General features: G+C 45.9%; 1 protein-coding gene across 2 annotated transcripts; it reads right to left on the bottom strand.

The window, feature by feature from the left end:
• Nucleotides 1-739: 739 nt before the first annotated feature.
• On the bottom strand, nucleotides 740-22,035 carry castor1 (cytosolic arginine sensor for mTORC1 subunit 1). Of its 2 annotated transcripts, none has more exons than XM_086169790.1 (10): nucleotides 21,935-22,035; nucleotides 21,623-21,795; nucleotides 12,574-12,644; nucleotides 10,112-10,305; nucleotides 8,383-8,518; nucleotides 5,151-5,274; nucleotides 4,435-4,551; nucleotides 3,915-3,997; nucleotides 2,060-2,154; nucleotides 740-1,890 (listed from the first exon to the last, which is right to left on the bottom strand). In XM_086169790.1, exons 2-10 carry the CDS (start codon nucleotides 21,733-21,735, stop codon nucleotides 1,819-1,821), a joined length of 1,005 nt encoding a protein of 334 aa, XP_086025916.1. In that variant the 5' UTR covers nucleotides 21,736-21,795; nucleotides 21,935-22,035; the 3' UTR covers nucleotides 740-1,818. The 2 variants fall into 2 exon arrangements, with proteins under 2 accessions (XP_086025916.1, XP_086025915.1); XM_086169789.1 differs by having other exon boundaries at nucleotides 21,881-22,018.
• Between the last annotated feature and the right edge of the window lie 701 nt (nucleotides 22,036-22,736).

Raw genomic sequence — 22,736 nt, 5'->3', positions numbered from 1 at the left:
ATAATTATATTGTTAATTTCACGTCGACATGACATGATTTTTCTATATGTCCAAAACATAAAGTGACTTTGAATTATTTTTGAGGAAATATCATGATATTGCCGACATTCTTGTCCAAGTTTTGCACCCTGGGGGACAGAGCCTTCGCCATCGCCGCCCCCACCCTCTGGAACTCCCTCCCCCCAGCCATCCCAGAGTCCAATTCACTGCCATCCTTCAAACAAAATCTCAAGATCCACCTTTTCCGAACCACGTACAACACCTGAGACTTCCTTCCCAGGACCACCAAATCACCTACATTTTTCTCCCTCCTTGTGTTTTCCCCCTTTATATTTACATGTATTGTAGTCTACCCTTACCCCCACTCAGCCTTTCCCCACAACTTTGTGTTTGTACTGTTGTACTGTCTTTGAGTATCATGAAAAGCGCTATAGAAAACCTATGTATTATTATTATTCCGCAGCGACGGTCGGGCTCTTGGTGTCACGACAGGGCGTCTCTGCTCTCCAACTGGGGGTGGAAACTTGGATTAGAAGTATGACCGCTCGTGACGGCAGTCATCGGCCCGATGCATGTCATCACCAAACCCCGAGTCCGTATGGTTACAAATCTGAGGGGCCTCTTCCTGCCGAATCATCACCCCGTGGGATGGATAGGATTTACATCACACTTTTACTTCCGACATGTACAAAAGTTGTTGTACAAAAAAAAAAAAAAAAAAAAAAAAGCACACAACGGGTATTAGCCAAAGTAGTAGTTTTTTGTGCAAAACAACAAATCATAAGACATAGTGTTATTGACACCGGTTGATGCTATGGTTACAAAATATTGACCTATTAAAACACAGACCAAGCCTGCTGCTGTTTCTCTCACAGCTGCTTCGATCTAACCTTCGGAATCAGAACACTTGAGCTGCTGGGAAAACAAAACAATCGTAATGTTAAGTTAATTTTTGAACTACTTTTGTTTAAAAAGATGAAGAAAAAAAAAAAAGAAAATCACCAGTCACATTTGGAGCTTTGCGCGAACACGGAGAGTTGCGGGGTGTTGTGACTGGCCTTTTTCCGTTGATAAACAACAACAACAAAAAGTCTTGTGTCACGGAAGATGGGCCGGCTCGTTTGGAGCTCCGGTGAAATGTCTCTTCGGGCCGGCTTAGTTTTATTTTCTTTTTCGGAGTCCCAATCCTACGGTCCCCCCGTGTTTGAATGTGAGAACGTTGTGCGAGTGTTCGGGTGTGGGACTCCTTTTCTGCCTGGCCTGAAAATAAAATCGACGTGACGTCGGGGGACGTTGGTGTAAAAGTTATTAATACTGCTGGCGATTCAGTGCTCGGGTTGCGCCGGGTTCAAGCGTACCACGCCTGCATTTCAGCTTGAAACGTGAAAAAAGCACTCATGAATACTTCAAGATTTTCAGACTTCTTTAGCGTCTGTACTTCTTTTCCCCCGGGGTTTAACTGGGGTCCACGAGTCAATCACATGTAGACATGATCGACCGTTCACACCATTCAGAGTCTTCAATCGACCTGCTGACTCTTTTGGATTATTTGGGCGAGGAGACGGAGAACCGGGGGAGATCCGAGGCAGGCGTGGGCTGAAAAGAACTCCGTACAGTCCTCCAGTCGCAGGATGGCGGGAGATCGTGTGGAGATCTTTACTTCGGTAAACACGGCGTACAGGATTGACCGCAACTGACGGGGAAACTTAGGGGGGGGAAATGGAAAAAAAAACAAAAAACTAGAAGTGGCCGAGACCCGGAGGCAGGACGCGCGAGCCGGCCTCCCCTCAGCGTCCAGCTCAGGTGCACGCTCGGCCATCAACAGGCGGCGGGTTCTTTCCTCTGATGCCGCAGCATGTCGGTCACGCTGGCGATGTCTTCTTCCGGGACCTGTCGGGGGGGGGAGGAAGGGAAGGCGGTGTTTACGGTAAAACAGCGTAATAAGATGCAGAAAAAAACATCCATGACGTGTGATTTCATGAACCCACAAAAAAAAAAAAAAGTGCTTGAAGCGGATCCTAACGTGTAAACTGTGCAGTGGGCGGATGCTTTGGCTCACCAGAGCGTGGTCGAAGCTGAAGGTGCTGATGTAGTAGGCAGAGATGTCGCTGTCGGCGAGCGGCTGGGAGATCTGGGCGACGATGCCGCACTCGTCTGCACGAGAGACAGAACGTCTGAGTCAGGTGTTACGAGCCCTTATCACCGCTCAGCTGATATTTGTTTCAAAAATATTTTGGCGTCGACGCCTTTCTGAGTTGGAACCAGACGTTACTAGCGAGCGCGGTTCTCACAGCTCGCCGTGACAACCAGCGACCAATAATCACTGGGCTTCTCACGCGGCACGAATCAGCCGACGCCAGGGGTTCCTTTTCCAACTCTTGACTCGACGAGACCCTTTCGAATTTCACGCTATTAAAGGCTGGTCAATATATCTTGGACTTTTTGGCGAAAGGGTCGCCGGGCCGGGCGGAGATGGTTTGGTCATGTACAGAAAAGAGATAGTTAATATATTGATAGAAGGATGCTGAGGTCGGGTCGGGTCAGGTCAGGGGTCGGCAACCTGCGGCTCCCTGTGGCTTTTGAAAATAATCCGGTATTTAACCTTCAACCAAAGATTTTTTTTTCCGATTTCAAAATGTTTTTCTTGCATGCAGAAATGGAATTTTGACATGATTATGGTGTAGCATTAGCTCTTTGGTGTAGGTTTTTTTTTTTTTTTTGCGAAACAAGAAATATGCAGTGCAGCTTACCAAACCTTAAGAGAAACCCTGGAAAAAATATTTAACAGGGATGATAAGAGAGACAGAGATAATTAAACAAAAAAAAGTCACCCGAAAGCTAAGATGTGGAAATAAGACGAAGCGTATGTAGTGCTTGGCTTCACTGTGACTCCGTTTGGAATTGAGGAAAGACTGGTGTGTTTGCTGTGACCTGAGAGATGCAATATGTTGCTTCAAACTCCTCTCCCAATAGCTGTGCACTGCAAAACGCACTCATTGTCTATTAAACTTGATTTCCTCATTTTGGTAAAAAAAAAAAAAAAAAAAAAAAAAAAAAAGAAATCTGCACAAATTGTTTTATTCATTTTTGTTTTGTAGGTTAAAGTGTTTCGTGTATTGTTCTCCTGAGTTAATGTTGCTCATCAATTTGTATTTATTATCATTATGTATTCATTTTATTTTTCAGTACCAAATGGTGAAGTTGGTCAAAAAGTGTTTTTTTTTAAATGTCAGGCAAATTGATGCACTTGAAATCTTTTCTGTTTAAGACTACAACACAATGTTCATAAAGTAATTTTTGTTGCAAGTCTATCTATATTTCTTTTTTTTTTTTATTTTCTTTAATGTTAATAAGGATAAAATATTATGCAGAGGTATACATATAACAATCTTATCGACAAATTATACTATTTACACTTGCAGTGGAGAGCGGAGGGGCGCAAAATATTTTCTTCTTCCTAGGGGACGTGTAACAGAAAATAACTGAGAAGAACTGGGTTAAGAGGACATTATGTGTTAGTTTATAACAAGATGGAATAAGAGCTGAAGGAGGATTCTCTGCGGTTACCTGAGAAGGGGAAAGCCTAACGCGTCTCGGACTTTCCGACCTCTCAAAAAAAGACGATGTTGGAAAAACAAAGATTACTATCAGGGCACTGGAAAGAAGGCGTCCTCTCAACCCACAGGTTCTACTTGAGCGCCATTTTTAATGCCATTTAAAAGGGTTTCCAATCGGAGAGAGACGCTGCAGGAATCGGACGCCTGACGTTTGAAAACCCAGAAAAGGCCCCGGGGGATGGCGAGGCATCGAAAAAGGTCCATGAGGCCACCTTGAGTTATACCCGTGAGTTTCGTGGGTAAAAGGATGGATATTTCAAAATGTAAAATTAACACTGACAAGGAGGCGGCTCTCACCGAAGCCCAGGGGTTGACCCCCGATCCGCACCATCCGCCACAGTTCCCCGGAGGAACTGGTGAACAGAAGATCGGCGGGAAATCTGAAACGCAGAAGATGGAGAAAGACGTGTGTTTGTACCAGAGCCGACAATGCTGAGAAAATCAGCCCAATCAGCCGTTGATAAGATGAAAACATGTTTGCCCGACATCCTCTTATCATATTAGACACACCATCTATCGGTTTCCGTTTCAAAGTGCATTCACACACACACGCCCACACACACACACGCGCACACACACACACACACGGAGGGGTTAGCACTGTGCTAAACCGTGTCCAACAGCATCACACTCTGCATGCTTAGTGCTTGTACTGTGTACCTTCAGTTCTCTGTTGAAGGTCAAGATTCTGACAGCATTAGGAAAGACACACACACACACACACACACACACACACACACACACACACACACACACAGAAGCACACACGGCAGGGTTTCTGGAATGGTCGTGAGGCGACGCAAGGCAGACTCCTTACTGCCTCTGGGCGTCCGTGTCCATCACCAGGGAGATGTAGCCTTCGATCAGGGAGAAGGAGAAGAACTTGATGCAGTCCAGGTTCTGGGCCGGGGAGGAGCGCGGTTCTTCTTTGGGACTGGAGGAGGACACACAGAGACGAGCGGGGGCTGCGGCGTGGCTATTTTTGTTTTAGAATTTCTAGGAAGAGGTTTCTATGAGGCACACACTGGGTTCACCCTTTTTTTTTTTTTTTTTTTTTTTTTAATGGTCTTTAGTTATCTTGCTCACAAGACCCCAGATCAGATCAATCTTCACCTGACATTCTGGAAACTCTGAGTCAAGAGACAATCTGGTTTCAAATCCTAATAGCGTGGGCGTCCATGTTTGTTCTGCAAATTGCCCCCCCCCCACCACCACCACCACCACAACACACACATGTTTCTCTTTTACACCTCACTCGAGTAAAAAGAGTGTCATCATCGACCGCTGACCGTTAATATCGGTCACTAGAGTGAGAAAACAGGAAGGGGAAATAATGATTAATGTTAAATTTTGTGCCGCAGATCAGCCCACTGTGACTGAAAAGTGATGATTTAAATAGAACAGAAGGCAACGTAAACGACTAAATCGGTGAGAAAGGGTGTCCTGGACGGGCCGTGCAGCCGGTGCAGCGTGCTGCCCCCCGGTGGTGGCCACGGGTACTGCAGCGGGGATCGGGGGGGGAACAACACTGACCTGCCGGAGTAGAAGAGGACGTCGATGAGGGTGGTGGCGATGGATGGCAGCGTGTCCGGGTCCAGGGACATGACGCAGAACTGGTTCTGCGGGATCAGCACCGGGTGAACGATGGGCTGCGTGGCTAGAGAGATGAAGGGGAGGTTCCTGTTAAATTCTATATCCTTGAGGTTTTCCCCCCAAAACTTTGTCTGGGAATTTGCCACCTGCCACTTAACAGCTCTTATTTCTATAACCGGCATAACATGTCTTATGTTTATGTTGTTTTATTTATATATATATATATATATATATATATATATATATATATATATATATATATATATATATATATATATATAAAATTAAGTTAATTAAATACATTTTTTTTTTAATTCTAAGGTATATATTGTTGTCCTTGAGTGTTGAGTAGGGTGCCTTAAATAAAATATATAATAATAATAAAATATATAATAATAATATTTTGTACATTTTTTTTTTATTTGTATCTATATTCTTTATTTGAATATAATAATAATAATAAGATATATAATAATAATATTTTGTGCATTTTTTTTTTTATTTGTATCTATATTCTTTATTTGAATCTACTTTCTATTATCAATATTTGCACATTTTTCTATACAAAAACACTGCATTGGCAATCAGATTTGCCTCATCGTGGATCAATAAAAATTATATCACATCCTACAAATAAGAAAAGATAGGAGGGAAACACTTACAATAAAGTTTCCTTACTTTGTATGCAATGTTATCTGAAAAAAAAAAAAAACACAATCTGCAAGAGTTCCTTTCTGCTTTTGTGATTTTTAAATGTTTTTTTAACACTACATTTAAATTTTTCCTGCAAGATATTTCTACGCACGTCTGACTACTGGATGACCGTGTGTATATTTTTCCAAGCCATGCTGATGCACTTGGAGGTGCAGAGATAGATTGTGTTCAGATTGTGTGCTTTAAATTTTGCTATTTTTCCCCACTGTGACGCATTTCCCGCGCTTCAAGTTTTAAATTTTCCTCTGTGTTTGCCAGCAGCAGCGCCTCTGCACTTAAAATACATGCCGATATGATGTTTGTTTAAAAAAGCAGCTTTTGTTCACACACACACAAACACGCACACACACACCCCAATCTAATCAGTTCAGGTGTCAATCTGATATCCGGTTTGTTTCTCCACTGCGCCAACGGTGGCCAAATACTCACATTACATGCATCAGGAAGGAGGAAGGAAGCGAGTGCACATTAAATATGGTGTTACGTAATGCATCTGCGGCGCCCTCATTCATCTTTAAACCTTTGCTGCGTCGCCCCGGCCCTGACCCCGACATTCAAGGATTAAAATAGAAGAAAGAATAAAAGATTTATTGACTCGTGAACATGAAAATAGGAGCTACTTCTCATCCCTCCGGGGGCCACCGTCGATCACCCGCCTCCATCTAACCCTCTTCTCTTATTCATAAATCTCCTCCCTGGCTTTCCTCTTGGCCTCCTGACCGGCGGTTCAAATACAGCGGACGCTCGCTGTTTTGCTGATTTTTGTGTAATTCGGTTCTCGTGATTTTAGCGTTTCTTTTTTCCAGTATTTGAATTTTTTTTCGTGATCAAATAGCCATATTCTCAAAAAATATAGTAACATTAAACTAAAATTCATTTTATGAAATAAATAAAATACTCCGTTTCCAGACGAGGACCTCACCGAGAGGAAGAGGAAGAGAAGCGACAAGAGATGTCGCAAGATCGAGACGAAAATATGGTTTGGTCGGTCCACTTTTGTAACTTGATCGACGGGGCCATGGAAGTTTATAAAACCATTTTTAACTGGGAAAAAAAGCGGAGGCAGCAACTGCCTCGATGAAACGATATTTCTGAAGAAACAAACGGCAGTAAAGCAGAAGGCGCAGGCGTATACGCAGGGAGGTTGGTAAAGGGTTGAGTGAGGTTCGTTGAGGTTTAATATACCGTATTTTCACGACTATCAGGCGCACATAAAAGTCTTACGTTTTCTTCAAAACGTGCGGCCGCCCTCTAGTGCAGTGCGGACGTAGTAGAGAACGCCATGAGAACGTTAAAGGAAGAAGTGTGGGTGTTGATTGTATGTAAAAGAAGGGGTATGTGTGTTATGCAGAACATGGTAACAACCCTGAAAACATCACCGACAAACACATCCAGCCCAGACACATCACCAACATGGACGAGGTGCCGCTCGCTTTCGACATCCTGGTGAGTCACACTGTGGAGAAGAAGGGGACCAGGACGGTAGCGATACGTACAATGGGGTACAAAAAGTCTTCTTGGAGACCACAGTTTCACTAAGAGTGGAAGGCAGCGCCGGGCGAGTTACGCCACAATTTGCAAATGGATTGTAGACGCTCGGGCTAACGTGTCTGTTAGAACTGTTGTTCCAGCTTTCGCAAAAGCCGGCATCATTTCCGAGGAGCCGCGCGGCACGGAAAGTGACTCTGACAGTGAAGAAAGTTTGATGGAGATTTAGCGCAGCTGTTCAAATCAGAAACAGAGGATGGGTTTGATTGATGATGATTACCGGTGGAAAAATGTGAATACCAAACTCAGTTTAGCTCCCGCTCTGTTTTTAAATACGCACACTTGTATGCTTGTGTGTGTGTTGTTGTTGTAAGGCGGACGTAGTAGAGGACACCATGAGAACGTTAAAGGGGGAAGTGTGTGTGTAGATTGTAAGACCCGTGACCTATAATCAGGTGCGCCTTATGTGTGTGTTAAATACAGTAATGGCACACATAAATAAAAGAAAAAAAAAAGGGGGGGGATAAGAAATACAACTTCACTTGTTACTTAAGACACTTTATAGTTTAGTTGTATTTCTTATCTCCCCCCCTTTTTTTTTTTACTGTTTATACAATTCTCTATTATTATTTCTTGTTGTTTTGTTTTTCTTGTAACTCTGGCACAACAATTTCCTTCGGGATAAAAAAAGTTATTCTTATCCTTATTCTTATAACTGACACCGCGCCTTTTAGTGCTGTGTGCCTTGTGGTCGTGAAAATACGGTATCTGCAAATACCATCAAAATGATAAAATTTCTACTTTGTGGAAATTCACTTTTCGCGGGGGGTCTTGGAACATAACTCCCGCAAAAAGTGCGGGTACACTGTACTGCAAAAACATGGAAACTTCCCGGGGAATTTCTTTCCCCCCATCACCTCCTGTGAGATGGGTTTCCTAGAGGCGGACCGCTGAAAGGCCGCACTCCTACCTTCTTTGCCGTTCTTCTGCAGGCCATTGGAGATGTCCTGGCCGTGGACGGGGACCGACTCCCCCCCGACCTCCCTGTAGATGTTGAATTCCTCCTCCAGTGTGCTCACAACTACCGACAAGTCTTTCTCCCTCACCTGAAGGAAGAGAGGGGGAAACGATTACAGCTGAACCTTGACTTACAAGCGCCTTGACTTACAAGTTTTCTGAGATGCGGAAAGTTTTTTTTTGCTTTATGACACAAGCTGAGATCTGAGTTAGGAATGGGATGAGCGTTTGACACCGGCGTGGTCGCAGCTGTCCATAAAGTGGCGTTTAAAAACAGTCAGACACACCACCTGCCGCCGCTAGGTCGCCGGGAGAAAATCAGGAGTGAGGTGTGCGTGTTGTGGACTCGTCCGTGAGGAGGTGGAGAAGTTGTTGTCGGTGAGATACGGTGACGGAGAGCATCGTCTGGGAGAAGGCAGGAGACGTTTATGGGGATTTGATGCGGCAGACGGTAGAGGACGGATCGATAATTTCAAAAAATTGCATTCACTCCGTCGCTAAAGTGCGGCAAAGTGCGCAAGTTACGTTCAGCAACAAATTGTAGCATTAAGTGTATTGCCAGTAAGTTAAGGATGGAGCACCTGATGAAAAACTCCCCCAACAACCTCTGCCACTGCTGCCGGCACCTTAATTACATTTAATAAAACCACTTAATTTCTTTACTTTCTCTCTAAATATGTATTATTATGTTTATACATTACATTTTATTGATACAGTACATTTTCCTTATTTAAAAAGCATATACTAAAACCGGTTAACTGGAAAGGATTAATACAATCCAATTCATTTTAATGGGGAAATTTAATTTGATGTACAAGCAACTCAGTCATGGTACCGATTAAATTCGTAAGTCAAAGTATTCCTGTATTTTGCTGGTTATTTTCAGCTGCTACAGTGCGTAAGACCAAGTTATCACATCGCCCAATATCACATGACCCTGCCCCGCAGGGCAGAAGTTCTTCTTGTTTTATCCTCGTCCGCCACCAGAGGTCGGATTAAAACAGAGGTGCAGTCTCTTGCTCTTCGATAATCTTGCATTGTCAGCGATGGACGGTCGTAATTCTAATTTAAGCGGTTTTCATTCCTGGCGATTTTAGGCTAACATTAGCAGTAATGAGTTATCAATAAAGTGAAGTTGTTAGCATTCACTTATTTTCGTTTTCTGCTGGCAGACAGCGGAACAAATGTCAATTTGATTGGCTCGCCGGAGAATGACATTGTCAAGGTTGACCATTTTCCAGGGTTTTCTAGGATCGGCAGGAACCCTGATGTTGCCTTGTCAAACAGTCACAGTCACATGCCACAGTCAAACAAAGTCGCACGTCCTACGATCCCACACTTCCTGGAACACTGAAAGTGCGACGCACCGACTAAACTCCGGCGCCCTCGGTCTGATATTAATTCGGCGGCAGCAAAAATTTGCAGAGCGGAAAAGCTGCTGACGGCGGGGCTTCCTTTGTCCGGCGGCGCTCTGTGGATAAAACTCTCCGCGGGGACATCGCACTTTTAGAGAGCTTGAAAAAGATGTCTGTTAATTATACAGAAGTTGGCGGCTCAGAGGGCTGCTTTTATTTTTGTGAGATACATGACGGGACAGATTAGCCTGGTGGAAGAGAATGTGACTGAATGGAAAAGTGTGTGTATGTGTGTGTGTGTGTGTGTGTGTGGAGGGGGTTACTCGCCAGGATGTAGTCGGTCTGATAAGTGGAGAGCATGAAGACGGAGACGTGCTGCTGAGCCAGCGGGGCGATGACCGATTTGGCGATCTTGGTCACGCCCACGGCCTGGGAGCTACTGGAGGCGTTGCCGTTGGAGACCACGTTGAGCGGCAGCCAGATGGAGCCTTCCACCTGCAGGTGCTCCGACGGCTGGAGTTCTGGGGACGTGAGCGAAGAAACAGGTTTTTTTTCAACGTGGCGAGTCGCTATCGCACTTCCACGTGCTCTTTCTAACCTATTGTAAACTGTTTTGTATCAATTACAAAATTATATGCAATTTTATACTGAGATTTTTTTGTGACACCACAGGTTTTTGCGGTAAGAATTCCGCATTTTCTAGGGTGCCGACCAACCAGAGCATGGGGTTCTGTGTCCTGGACTCTGATTAGCTTAGCGACCTTAGCATCATTTTCTGCGTCTCCTGTACCTAGCATGTATTTAGCATCTCGCCTTGTCCATGTCACATCAACGTGTGATCGCGAGTATGGGAAGTGTTGATAAAAGTATGGGAAAGGTTAATAAGATTATCATAAAGCTTCAAAATATATATATTAATAGTAAAATAAAAATAGGGTCGTTACTTTGCAGATTTTTTTTTAATCGTGGGTCGTTTTGGAACGTAACCCCTGCAATAAACGAGGGACTACTCTTTTCATTATTATCTGTAAAAAGTACAAAAAATGATAAAAATTAGCCTTGTTTCCACATCCAGATCAATAAAACCTCCTTCACTAGGGATACCAACATTGTCGATCTAAAATAAATAAAGTCAATTAAAATTGTATTTTAATCCCAGTGAAGAGAAAAACTGGGTTCGTAAATCCACTTTGAAAAAACAGATCGGATGGGGGGGGGGCAGACATTCACACACACATACACACTTTCAGCAACTTAAAACTCGCATGTGTGTGTGTTTATCTCCGCCTGCTGGCCGGACTGTGCTCCCGTGAGGCTGCAGAAAGAAAAAAATATTCGCTCAAACCACATGTCCGTGTCATTTGACCGCCGTTTTCTTCAAATCTCAACAATAGAATGTTAGCGTGGCAACATTTTGAGTTATACCGGTCACCCCCCCCCCGTGAGGGATCTGGTCTCTTCCTGCTCACCAAGGTGTGAAAAACAGGAGGCTCTAAGAGGCTGCTTCCTGTTGAGTGCTCACTAGTATTATATGCCTCCTCCTCCTCCTGAGTCTTCCTTCACCGCAACGACCCAAAATGAAACAGCTATTAATAAACCGTGAGGTTACACAAGTGGAGCCCCTGCCTGCGGCCGCACAGCTTGACCCGACACCGACCTCGCGGCAGCGGCCGGGACGGTCAAGAGTCCAAGCGATGACACTTTCACAGCATTTGATCAAGAGACTTCACCAACCCGGTGCACGTTTGTTCGTTTCGACGGCTCGACGGTTGGAAATAAAATGAAATAAAAACGACGGTGTGTCGATGGCGCGGCGGGGTTTGTCAGATGACACTTGTTACGCAACGGAGACCAACAAAGGTCTTCTGAGTTATCTGTTTTTCACGGACTAGCGAGTCTGTTGCCGCTGTAAAATTGAACATTTTTACAAATTCAATGTTTTCGGGCGACTCGTTTTCACCGGATCTTCACCCTGGAGCTTCTCGCTTCCAATTCTTTAGCCGTCCAAACCGACTTCACAGCTGGTTGGATCATTTCTTTACATCTCTACAAAACCATGTTTGTGCGCTCCTCGGCCGGTTTATTCTTTTAAATCCGCCACTTCCGAGCCCAGAAAGTGTCCGGGACGCGTTCAGGGTCACCCGAGGTCATCCGAGTACGATGCCCAACCGTTGCTGCAGTTTCAGCGCAGACACATCTTTAGCCCGGCGCGGTATTTTCGCGGCCTGAAAAATGTGACAACAGGCAGGCTGTGTTCTGTCGTGGAGCAGCCGGCGGGGAGCGTCAGGGGATGAGGGGGGGGCTTCTGTTAAAAAGCCGCCGGAGAATCTGATGATGCTGTTTTTCTACTTTCATACCCGATGGAAAGTCGGTTCCGCTCTAACGAAACGGTTACGAGCTGTTTCTGCCGGTCTTGGAAAAGCGACTCCTCTCACAGGTAACGGCCATGCAAATTTCCTTCATTTTTTGGAGTATCGCCGTCCTGCTCTGCGCTAATTTCCCGCCGCAGCCCCTCCCGGTGGCTTTCTTTACACGGAACTGACCTCTTAAAATAGGCACACAGAAGGAGAGCGAAGGAAACGGCGGGGGGCGGGGGTGGTCTGTCTTCAGCGGCCAGATTTTAAAAGGACGGGCCATTAAAGTCTCCATGAGGAGACAGGAGTCGAGCGGCAGCAACTCTGCCTTTGCGCAGCTCGGTGTCAGTTTCCCCAAATTTACTCGAGCCCTCCGTCCCTCCGGGGGAAATGCGGGGTTTTGCAGAGAATGGCTGGAAAAAAAGGCCGGGGTACCTTTGAATCCCTCTTCGTCCAGGACCACCGTGTAGTTCTCCGGGGTTTCCGTCAGGCTGAAGAACTTGCACCTGAGAGGAGACAGAGAGACATCCTTATTCAACTACAACCCTGGGAGGCTCAGACCTTCATAACAAACAGTACCAGGAAAGGCGGTGAATAGGGTTCTGTGAAACACTCACAGGATCCCCGGCCGGCTGTTACTCAATGAGCACGAGTCCGAGCGCCCACCTTTTCTTTTCAGAGCTGACGCTCAAACCCGAGTCTCAAACGTGATATTCTGGGGCTACAAATGCACAAAGAATGCTAAAGATGAAAACCAGGTTTTAAATCTTATCGATCGGATCCATGAATTTCTCTACTGAACAGAGTATTTGGATCAAATCCGTATTCCGCTCTTGTCCTGTTGGTCCGAATCTGAGGTACACGTGTCTAATGCTCTTTATGCTGGATCACATTCAGCCATTAATACGCTGAGCGGCGGCTCGTATCTCAGAACATTTGTAAATCGATGCACTCGTAAATCCAGGTTTCACTGTATAATGGAATTACCGGCTGAGTTTTTTTGGGGAGGAAAATGCTGATCCCTGAAAGAGTCGCCGCCACCGGAGCCATGACTCGTCCTTAATCTGATTCTTTCTGCAAAAATTCCAACAGTAGAAGTTGCAGGAATGGATAATGATGAAGCTTAAAAGGTCGTGAGGGACTCTGCTTAAATCCTCATACAATAACACACCGGATATACATATACATATATACACACACACACACATGCGCTGGTGCAAGCACACCCGCACACACACATGCACGCACCTCGACGGGAAAATTAGATGAGCCGGAAATCGGACTGCTGAGCCAGTCCACTGAGCCACTGAAGCCCCAAATATACACAGATATACCTTCTGCCGCTTATCCCAAGTCAGGTCACAGGGGTCAGCAGCCGGAGCAGAGAGCTTGTGACCATAGGTGAGGGTGGGAACGTACATCGACGGGTAAATTGAGAGCTCCGGCTCGGGTCCTTCTTCACCACGACAGGCCGGCACGGAGTCGCCGCACCGATCCGACGGTCGATCTCCCGCTCAATCCTTCCCGCATTCATGAACAAGACACTTCGACTCCTCCACTTGGGGCAGGACCTCTTCCCCGACCCCGAGTGGGCGCTTTGTTTCCACTTGGTCTCAGATTTTTAGGTGCTGATCCTCATCACGGCCGCTTCGGATTCAGCTGCGAACAACTCCAGTGGACTAATGAAGCCAACAGAATGAAATCATCTGCTAAAAGCAGAGAGTCGATCCTGTGGTGGACACCGAACCAGGTCCCCTCGACCCCCCCGGCTGCGCCTGGAAATTCTGTCCATAAAAGTAGTTGAACAGAATCAACTCCAAAATCATAATCACACATTATCATAAGACGTTCACATTTTCCCCAAAACACCCGAGCAAAGCGGTCCAAGATGGATTCAAGGCTTTCATGTGTGTGTTGCACATCCACGAATTGTTATTAGTGGATTGAAACGACAAAACTACTTGTGCTTCCAAACATCCCGAAGGGAAACACTTGCTCTCAGAGAAGTTCTTGTTCTCGAGTTCAGACAAACGTGTCAGACGGATAAATGAAAAGTTCCTGTGTGAAACACCTCCGCCTTGAGGTTTTGTTTTCACCCCCCCCTCCCTCCTCAAATAGGAAGAACGAGATATTCCTGTTTCCTTCAAACACCGGCCCGCCGATAAACCCCGAGTCTTCCCCTGGCCGAGGCGATCGGGGCAGGAGCGAGACGGGGCGACCTCCTGACTCAGCAGACGTTAATCCTCGCCACGAGGTGGGGCGACGGCCCCGGCGGGGAGACAAAGAGAGGACGCTCGGACACAATCTGCCAGCTGTGCCGGCGAGCTCAACCGGCCTATTGTGTTATAATACCCCCCCCTTGATCCCCCACTTCCTGCTGACCCCTCACCTCCCCCGGCTCGCCGTTTCCTACAGGTAAGCGTGCCAAGCGTTGCGAGGTTTTGGATAAATGAAACTGCAAACTTTTTGTCGTCCAAATCTTTTCCTGGCAACTGGACTTGAATTTCTTCACTTAAAGACAACTAAGCCCTTAAATTCCTAGAGCAAGCGGGATGAGATTTGGACGTCGCTGTCCGTGAAGTTACGTTTAAAAACAGACGGACGCACTGAGGCCTCTCGGATGACGGGCGGAAGGTCTTCAAGTGAGGAAATTTAAGTCAAGTTGCGACGACAACAAGATTTTGACAAGAATCCACTGTGACCTGGATGTGCGAGAACCTCCACACACGTGCAAACTTTTCGGTTTGTTTATTAGTGAAGAGGAACCTGAAAAATTCAGATGCTGATATTTCTGATTTCTCTGATTGGCCAGTCAAGCATCATGTGACCACCTGCCTGGACTATGGTGATCCCTTAACTAAGGCTAGCAATAATTATTAGCACCCCTTGATATGTCATGTGTAGCAGTAAATGGTTTTTTATCCATAATATTAACGGAGCGCTTGCTGTCTGTGATTTTATTTACTCGTTCATCCTGAGAAAAGGGAGGGGGATACAAAAAAAAAAAGCTTGCTCACTCGGATAGTTTAGTCTTCACCGGGTCGGCCACTGGAGTCAGGTGCAGGTGTTTTATCTTAATCCCACCGGTCCCTGTTTTAGTTTTTTTTTTTTTTTTTTAAACCCAAACCCCAGCTGGGAATCACCTGCCTCAGGCTCAACCGTTATCCACCGTTGTGTGAGATTCCGCATGTGCTGCAGCTACGGTTAAGAAACAATCACTGTTTCCCGTCAAAACTGTGGTGTCAAGAGGAAGCTTGTTGGAGTCACCGAAGGGTCCAAAAATGCTGACAGGAAGAAGGAGAGGGAGGTCAAAGTAAGTGCAAACAATGACTAGAGGACCCAAGTTGAGATGCCAGCGAGGCGATATAGGGGGGTAAAATTTATGCTGAGCGCAACACCTGCTGGAAAATGGTAACCTCGCGTTAGCCGCACCCACTGAAGTCAGAGAGAAATTGCAATCGATGCAGCGCTAATGACCAGGCTTCACTGTGCACTCAGCAGATCTCAGCCACATTGGAGGCGTTAGCAACCGAGACAGAATCGGCAGTCTGATGGGAGTTGTTTTGATGGCACCGCTGTTTTACCGGTAGTTTCAGAGATGTGGTTTGGTGCCTCATCGCCCGCATACAGTGGAACCTTGTCTTACAAGTGACTTGACTTACAAGTTGGGGCACCTGTTGCTTGGGAGATTTTTCTGCTTTGTGATACGAGCGAGCGGGATGAGCTTTGAACACCAGCGTAGCCACCGCAGTCCGTGAGGTGGCGTTTAAAAACAGTCGTACACACTGCCTGCCGCTAGGTAGCCTAGAGAAAATCTGAACTGAGGAAGCCTCTCTGATGACGGGTGGGACGTCTTCAAGTGAAGAAATTCAAGTCTAATAGCTACGACAAGAAGATTTTGACAAGAATTCACCGAACTGGATGACTGAGAACCTCCACAGACCTGGAGAAAGTCATGGAAAAACATGACAAGGTGTGGGTGTTGTGGACCCGTCCATGAAACTTTGGAGAAATTGTCGGTGAGACACGGTGACAGAGGGCGTCATCTGTGAGAAGGCAGGAGACGTTTACGGGGATTAACGGCGTTAACGTCAACAGACGAGACATCGGAAGAATCATTCAAAGCAGGTTGGGGATGGTTTGATGGTTTTAAAACGAGGAGCGGCATTAACTGTGTCGCAAATGAAGTTTGGCAAAAGTGTAGCAAATTGAGCACGCTACATTTAGCAACACATTAAGTGTGTAGCCAGTAATTTCAGTAAAGTGATCAGCCAACAAAGAACTCCTCCAACCTCCTCAAATGCTGCCAACTTGACCTGATCTTTAAGGTACGTATACTAAATAGAATCTGTTTATTTCTTAACATTGTCTTTTATTATGTATTATGGCGGGCACGAAGGGCCTGTTGGGTGACATGCACCCCCTGAGTGTCCACCACCATATTACCATTTTTCTTAATTTATTTCTTATTTATAAAAGTACATTTTTCTTGTTTATATCAGGGGGCTGGAGTGGACGAATAGCATTTCAACAGGTTTCAATGTGGAATTTTAATTGACGTACGATCAACAGAGCTCAGAGCCAATTGGACACGTAAGTCAAGGTTCAACTGTCTTTCCGCTCAGACCAGCCCAGAGTGAGAGAGCGCCACCCACCAGAAGACCTCAGTGGTGCTCAGAGGAGACAGCTCCAAGAACTGGAGTGATCAAATAGTCACTGAGTGGAGACTGCAAGAGGGGCATTTATCTCAAGACGTCAGCGTAACGGATGCGGGGCCTTATCTGGAAGCCAAAAACAGCAAAAGCCAGCAGGCTGGCGGACAGGGGTTGGTTGACAAACAGATCAGAATATTTCACAAAGGATTTCCTCCGTCGTTTGAGAACCTGACGCAGGTTCAAGTCCGTCATCATGGACTTGGATTGCCATCGGAAAGCGTCCCTGAGGTGGACGCCACGATTAGGAGCAGAGAACCCGACGCGAGACAGCGGAGAACCACAACCTTGGAGCTGGAGGAGGCGAAGCCAACAGCTGCAAGGGCAGCAGGACCAGACGGACGCGGATGTCTGAAAGGGAGTGACGAGGATCAGATAAGTACACATGGTTAACAACCGCTTCCTGGATCAGACGACCTCAAAACAAGAGTCCAGTCAGCTTCGACCGAAAACGTACCAATTAATGGAAACCAAATGGGTGGCCTCAAAGACAATCATGTTTCCTCCAGGGTACCTGAACATCTCAGACAGTATGGAAGATAACAATGAAATGAAGCCAAAGTGCATATGGGGACAAAGACGAGGAGCGTTCTGCTCACAGAGTCACCCGGGTCAATGCGGGAATATCCCAGCAGATGTAGCCTAACGCTGCATGCTAACAGGCAACCTGAGGAAAATCCAGCAAGAAGAAGAATTGTTCTCCTTTCCTGTTTTTGCAGTGCAAAGACACCTCGGTTTAAAAAAAATGGGAATCGGCGAATAGATGTATCTACCTTATGATGCCAATCTTAACAAGCTAACAATGCTAAATACATCTTTTCCCGTAAACGAAGGAGGAATCTTGCAAAAACAAGGCCTTTTTTTTCTGTTTTCCAGTTTGAATAACTGGGTTGGCCCCTTTCCCTCTAACCTGACAGCTCTGGCTTTGGATCCGGCTGATTTTCGGTTCGCGTTTGACAAGAAAGGAAGGTGTTTTTTGTTGTTTGTTTTTTTTGGCGTACGTTTGAAGATTAAATAAATAAATAAATAAATAAATAAAATGAAACGCGACAGGTTTTTCCCCGTAACAAAGCTTTCTCACGCCACCCCACCCGTCAATCCCAGCCTTCAAACAGACCCACTAGGGACTGAGGGAGGGGGGTTGTTCCAGAAAACAACAAACACAGGTCTGCGTCCCCCCCCCGAAAAAAACAGGAAAGCGCAATATCCGAGCCCGAGCCAACTTTGATAAACAAAAAGATGAGACAAAGCCGAGCTTCGACAGAGGGACGACCCTCCGATCCGTCACTCCTCTTAAGGGGGGGGGGGAACGCAAAGCCGACCTGTCAAAGGAAAGGAAGAAAGACAAATGAACGACAAAAACAAAAGAGGTCTGTTGTTTTGTTTGTTTCATCTAGTTTTCCAAAAAGAACGAAGAGTGAGACCTCGTGACCGAAAGATCGGTTGTTTCAAACATATCCTTCGGGATCATCAAGTCATGCACGGCCCTCTACGTCAATCTGATGCTTTTATATGACTATTTGTTTTAGATTTGGGTTGTTAAGATAATCAGTGATACCTTTTAAAAAGCCCATTCCTGGAACTCAAACAACTCAAGCGTTTTGAAGGACGTGGATGAAGAGGAGCGGAGACACACGAATGGTAGGAGAAAGGAAGCAACAGGTTAGCAAGGTAGTGGCTGAGCTGGGAAACCGAAATCTGGTGCTGTGGAGGGGGGCCAGAGAGGCGTGGGGGTGTTCAGACTTTGACGCAGCACGTCTCTGCAGCCGATGCTCCAGCTGAGAAAACACGATAAGAAAAACGTCTGATGTTGCAGAGAGCTCGAGGGACGACTCGCCCGGCACGGTGGAAAACAGACAAGAGGGAGGAGGACGCGGTTGGGTTCGAAGGGGAGCGAGAGCCCCAACCCTGACGGCACGCTGGGCCGCGGAAGCGGGGAGAAAAGTCCCCCGCTGGGTTCCTGGCTCGGCCGAGACATTGTTCGAACTCAGGCTCTGGTTGGTGAAGCAACCGGCGGGGAAGGATGCCGTTCATAACCACCTCACACACCCAAACAGGTGCGAAAAACAAAAATCCAGACAGACGGCAGCTCAAAACTCAACCAAAACTTTACGAATCAATAAAATGTATGCGTGAAATCAATGACCTGTTAGTGACGGACATCTATCTAAGTTGTCCAGGTAACCAGGTAACAAAATTGTGTTGATTTTGGATCCAAAGTGTCCGCGCAGTACTGGCATATTAGGCGTGAATCAGTCGTATTTTAAAAATTATTTAAGCGGCCCAGTAGTGGTCCCGCTTTCCAGTACGGTGACGGGTAGTTTAGAGGCCTTTCGTCAGACAGCATGATGTCTCCTTTCTCTTTTTCAATTACAGCTCGGAGAAACGCTCGCTTAGGATTCTGTGCAGGTCTCGAACCCTCTTTGCACACGTTCCGTGGGATTCTCTGATGAAAAGCTGGGGGGCCCGAGAAGGGGAGGGGGGGTACACACCATTGTTCTGACCAGCATGAAGCTGGGTCTGGAAAAAAAAAAAAAAAAAAAGGGAATAAAACTATCCCGCTACAAAAGAAGGGACGTGGATGAAAACGAGGAAAAAAAGAGACAGCCGAGGCAGCACTGATTTGGCGCAGAACGGGTCATTTCCCAAGAACGGTTGCTTATTTATCGAAGCAAATGGCCCCGATAAATTATTTAGCAGACGCGTTTGGCAGTCTTACTGGAGCGGCAAATAGAAAATCGCGGCTTTGCTGCAAATTCTAGGACGATAAACAACACGGAGGGGACCAATTCGACACAGCTTTCCGAAAAGTCGCTAACACCAGACGGCCTGTTTGCATTCTGCGGCCCATTAGCACACTGACATTCCTGTACTACGTCCATGCCTTGTTTGCCACAGGCTAAGCTGCTAGCTTAGCACTACACCTCTGCAGAACAGTCAAGCTATTGAGAGGTTAAGCTAACACAACTGTGCTTCACCCTTGCAGCTCAGTCAAGTAATAGTACTCGACATGATTGGTAGTGAAGTACTTTTAACTTTTACTGAAGTGCACATTTATCTTAGTGGAAAAGAGGTTCCTCGTATGGTGTAAACTTTTTAAAAGGCACACGGTACACTCTCAGAATTAGCATTGAGATGACGATTATCTAACGCCATGGACGTGGGTCGTCTCTCATCGGTGCTTGGATTTCGAAGCTTATCACTCCTGTTGACTATCTTCCTGGACTTCGCATCTCCTGACCAACGCCGGGATGCACGTTTCAAACGTCCTGTTTAATGGACCATTGGGGGAATTCTGAGAGCCAGATTTAAAATTCCCTTTGCAACAAACAAATCACATACTATAAATCAATACATAAAAGCGTGATGTTGTCGTCACCGTCGGTGAACGGTCGCCATTTAGCGATGAAACAAAGGGGGTTGGAATGCAGGAGAAAGCGTGTAACGCCTGAGACGCCTCAACGGTGGCGTGTCATCGGGTAAAGCTGATGAAATCACGATTTCCCTGCCTTGTTTATTCAGGTGACTAAGCTTTTTATCACGTCACCCGACACGTCGAGGCATATAAGCGCTGGTAAGCCGTGAACCAAGGTGATGTCTTAAAGAATAAAAAACAGTGATATCTCATTGGTGTCTTCACAGAATTGAGAACCTTCAGGGACGGTTTGACACCTCGACTTCACCCCACCCCACCCCCCCACCTCAGCGGTGGCATTGCCTTGCGTGGCTGTCCCGCATTCAACACTGGCCAGAGAGGGGAAGTAAACAATTACATAACGATAGGAGTTCTCCATTAATCCAGGGATTATGGGGAAAAAAAAAATAAACAGTGCTGATGTCGACATGAGATCTGGCCACGAGAGCCCCGGGTTCGCCCTCAGGTCGGGGGGGGGTTGGTGATGTACACCGAGATATAGACCGTAACGATGTGGAGGAATGCATTTACCTATGCATTTTTACATTTATTTTTACAGTACACTGCAGCGTGCAGCCGCGTGACACTGAACCCAGTGTGAACAAGGAATGCAGAGGATGCATCCAAAGCTCTCATTCCAAGAACTTACACGTTGAAAACCAAGAATTTCCAACTGTGATGAAAAGGCCCCCACCCCGTACAAACACTTGAATGTTCTACCTTAGGCGTGAAGATTTTTTTGTTCCAGCTGCTCATCAAGAAGTGAAAAAAAAACTGCATACTTGGGGTCAAAGTACATAAGGGCTTTTATCATTAATTGTTTTTCCACATGATTTGAACTGTGTAAATCGGCCTGCATTGTGTCTTTAAACATGTAGAAAACTGCATTTTTAATTTTTTTTTAAACTGAACAGAAATATTTAAAAAATAGAGCATCCTGGTCTCATGGAAAATACACTCTCAGCGTTACGTGAAACATTAATCCCAATAAAACTATCTTGTGTCCACCTTTGACACCAAATTAAAATCACCGGGAAAATGAAGAACTCTGAATTCTGAACACTATTTATTTTGATTATCCGTATTCATAATCTAACCACTGAAATGTTCTCATTCTTGCAGTGGTCATTTTAATCACTTAGCTGCAGAGACTTATTATGCATTTCTTTAATGCAACTGCCGTTGAAACAAATTGTTATTTTCCATCTTATCTCTTCATTTGTAGTGTTTTCCTGCAGAATGACAGCAACGCCAACCGGACAGATTGCTCCCGAGTGCTGGCAGAACGTGTCCGGGCAAACCGCCCGGGCCCCGGCTTGGCCAAACCGATGTATCCGGTGCTGTCGGCGGGTCTTACCGTGTCCTGTTCCGCAGGAATATCAGCTTTATCAGCGGGTGTGTGAAGTTTACCAGCCCGCTTTTGGAAATGCTGGTGACCCGCAGCCGGTGGTCCAGTATGTGCAAGTCCATGGTGCGGCGGCTTCCTGGCGGCGCAGCCTCCCGGACGCGTTCATACGGCGGGGAAAACGCCTTATTAAAAGAAAATAGATAGATAAAGTAGGCGGAGGGGTGAGGAGGAGGAGGAGGAGGAAGAGAAGAAATCAATTTTTTTTACAAGTCAGATGTTGTTGTGTTTGCAGAGCCAGGGCGGCGGGCCGTAAACACACACCACGTCCCGCTGAGCGCGACTCACAAGACGGAAAACATCCGGCGCAACCGCGCTCCGGCCCCTCGCCCCTCCGGCGTGCGTTCAAACCAACGGGCAGCCCCGGCCCAGGACGCGCCCACTTGTCTTAAAGAGACAGGCGGCTCCCGGGGAAGGGTGCTACTTCCGGTGTTACCTTTCAAAATAAAACTTTTTTTTTTTTTTTTTTTTTACTCTTGAAGCGTGTATCAAAACCGAGGCGGTTCTACTTTTGACAGTGAATATAACGATGACAAAGTTATAATCAGTAGACATAACAAGGGACAGCGGATTGCATGAATGCTGGCAGTGTAATCCTCTATAACGGGGGAAATGAGAATGTCAATCATGGGTATTAATTTAATTACCAACGTTTTCAAATGCAATATAATCATTTGATGGCGAATGGCTGCATTTCTCTTTTTTTCCTTTTCCGTTCGTTTTTATCCCACGTTCGTGCAGCTTTGGAGAACCATTATTTTGAACTCCGGAAGTTGCACTCGTACTCCTCGTTTCCGGGCTGGAGTGCGAAACACTCGTCGTCGAAATCACGTGTTTCGAGGCTCGCAGAAAACAAAGCAGGAAGGAATCTCGGGTGATTTTTAATGGAAACAGCTGTTTCAAAGTTTAAAAGTTCATTGTGGTTTGTGCGCTGTCATAAAAAAATCATAAAATTCTGTGCGCGGGTGTTTCAGTCATTGTGAGAGACAAATACGAGGTCTATTACTGTGATCATTCATAAAAACAAACAAACAAAAAAACTTCAAGGATTCAATGATATACCTCA

This window comes from Fistularia commersonii, chromosome 22, assembly GCF_037954325.1.
Source record: "Fistularia commersonii isolate RoL2024-O1a breed Wild chromosome 22, RoL_Fcom_v1.0, whole genome shotgun sequence".
Lineage (NCBI taxonomy): Eukaryota > Metazoa > Chordata > Actinopteri > Syngnathiformes > Fistulariidae > Fistularia > Fistularia commersonii.
The sequence above is the reverse complement of the archived record's forward strand: the minus strand, read 5'-3'. Positions and strand labels throughout refer to the sequence as shown.